Source organism: Volvox carteri (assembly GCF_000143455.1).
Source record: "Volvox carteri f. nagariensis unplaced genomic scaffold VOLCAscaffold_13, whole genome shotgun sequence".
NCBI classification, from domain to species: Eukaryota; Viridiplantae; Chlorophyta; class Chlorophyceae; order Chlamydomonadales; family Volvocaceae; genus Volvox; species Volvox carteri.
The window spans coordinates 38,512-39,372 of NW_003307556.1; the positions used below are offsets into that span (position 1 = coordinate 38,512).

An 861-nucleotide genomic window follows, 5' to 3' on the forward strand; every position below is an offset into this window, starting at 1 on the left:
TTTTAGTCTCAGCAGCTAGGTAGGTAGTTTTCGACATTTGCAATACGTCATCCCGAGGTCGCCGCTTTCATTAAGAACGCCTTTTGGTCAGTTCTACGCCTGGTGCACTCTTGCCCTGACAGCAGCTACACTCGTTTGTGGTTCGTCTTTCCCCCTCCCCCTCCCCCTCCCACTCCCACTCCAGCTCCTCAACTCCCCTGTGTCTTCCTGCTGTGAATAATTGTTCGCCAGTATGTGCAGCCCTTTTTTTATATTTTGCACACACTTATGTATGATTTGCAGGCCGCTCGTCGCCGTGAGCATCCTGGCAGGCGCCTGGCGCTGCGTTGGTCTTGACATGGACGTCAACAAGCTGAGGAATGCCGACGTCTTCATTAGGCATTGCGCTGCCAGGGTTCCACGGCGGCTGCGGCCGGAGAGCTTGTCTTTGGTCTTGGGCTCTGTGGGGCAGGTACGTCAGCTGATGATTGTGTGACGAGCAGAGCACTTGCTGCTACAGCATGCATTTTATGAACGTGTCCTGCTTTGCTGCTGTTGCCGCTGCCGCCGCCGCCGCCGCTGCAAATAAAAATAAATATAAGTAATATAAAATAACTTGTTGGTGTTTATGTGTATTTTTGTTTATTCCGTGTGTGCAGGTGGGCATTCTCCCACTCGGCCCAGAATATTTTTACTTGTTCTGGGAAGGCTGGTCGGTTGCCGACAAGATGGCCCTGGCAGCACTCTTCATGCGTCACGGCAGCCGGAAGGTATGTAAAATATTATGTTGACATGAAAACATGTACTGTACACACGCTTGTATGTATCGTAAAATTATATAACAGGGATGAGATACAATAAAAAAATTAATAAATAATAATA

General features: G+C 48.8%; 1 protein-coding gene across 1 annotated transcript in view; it reads right to left on the reverse strand.

Moving 5' to 3' along the window:
* Nucleotides 1–670: 670 nt before the first annotated feature.
* Nucleotides 671–861, reverse strand: part of VOLCADRAFT_89460 (uncharacterized protein) — a gene marked incomplete at both ends in the record, with an annotated part of 959 nt that continues 768 nt past the window's right edge. Inside the window, one exon of the mRNA XM_002949178.1 lies at nt 671–688. Within this exon, the coding sequence (XP_002949224.1) occupies nt 671–688 (18 nt within the window). The remainder of the gene's footprint in view (nt 689–861) is intronic.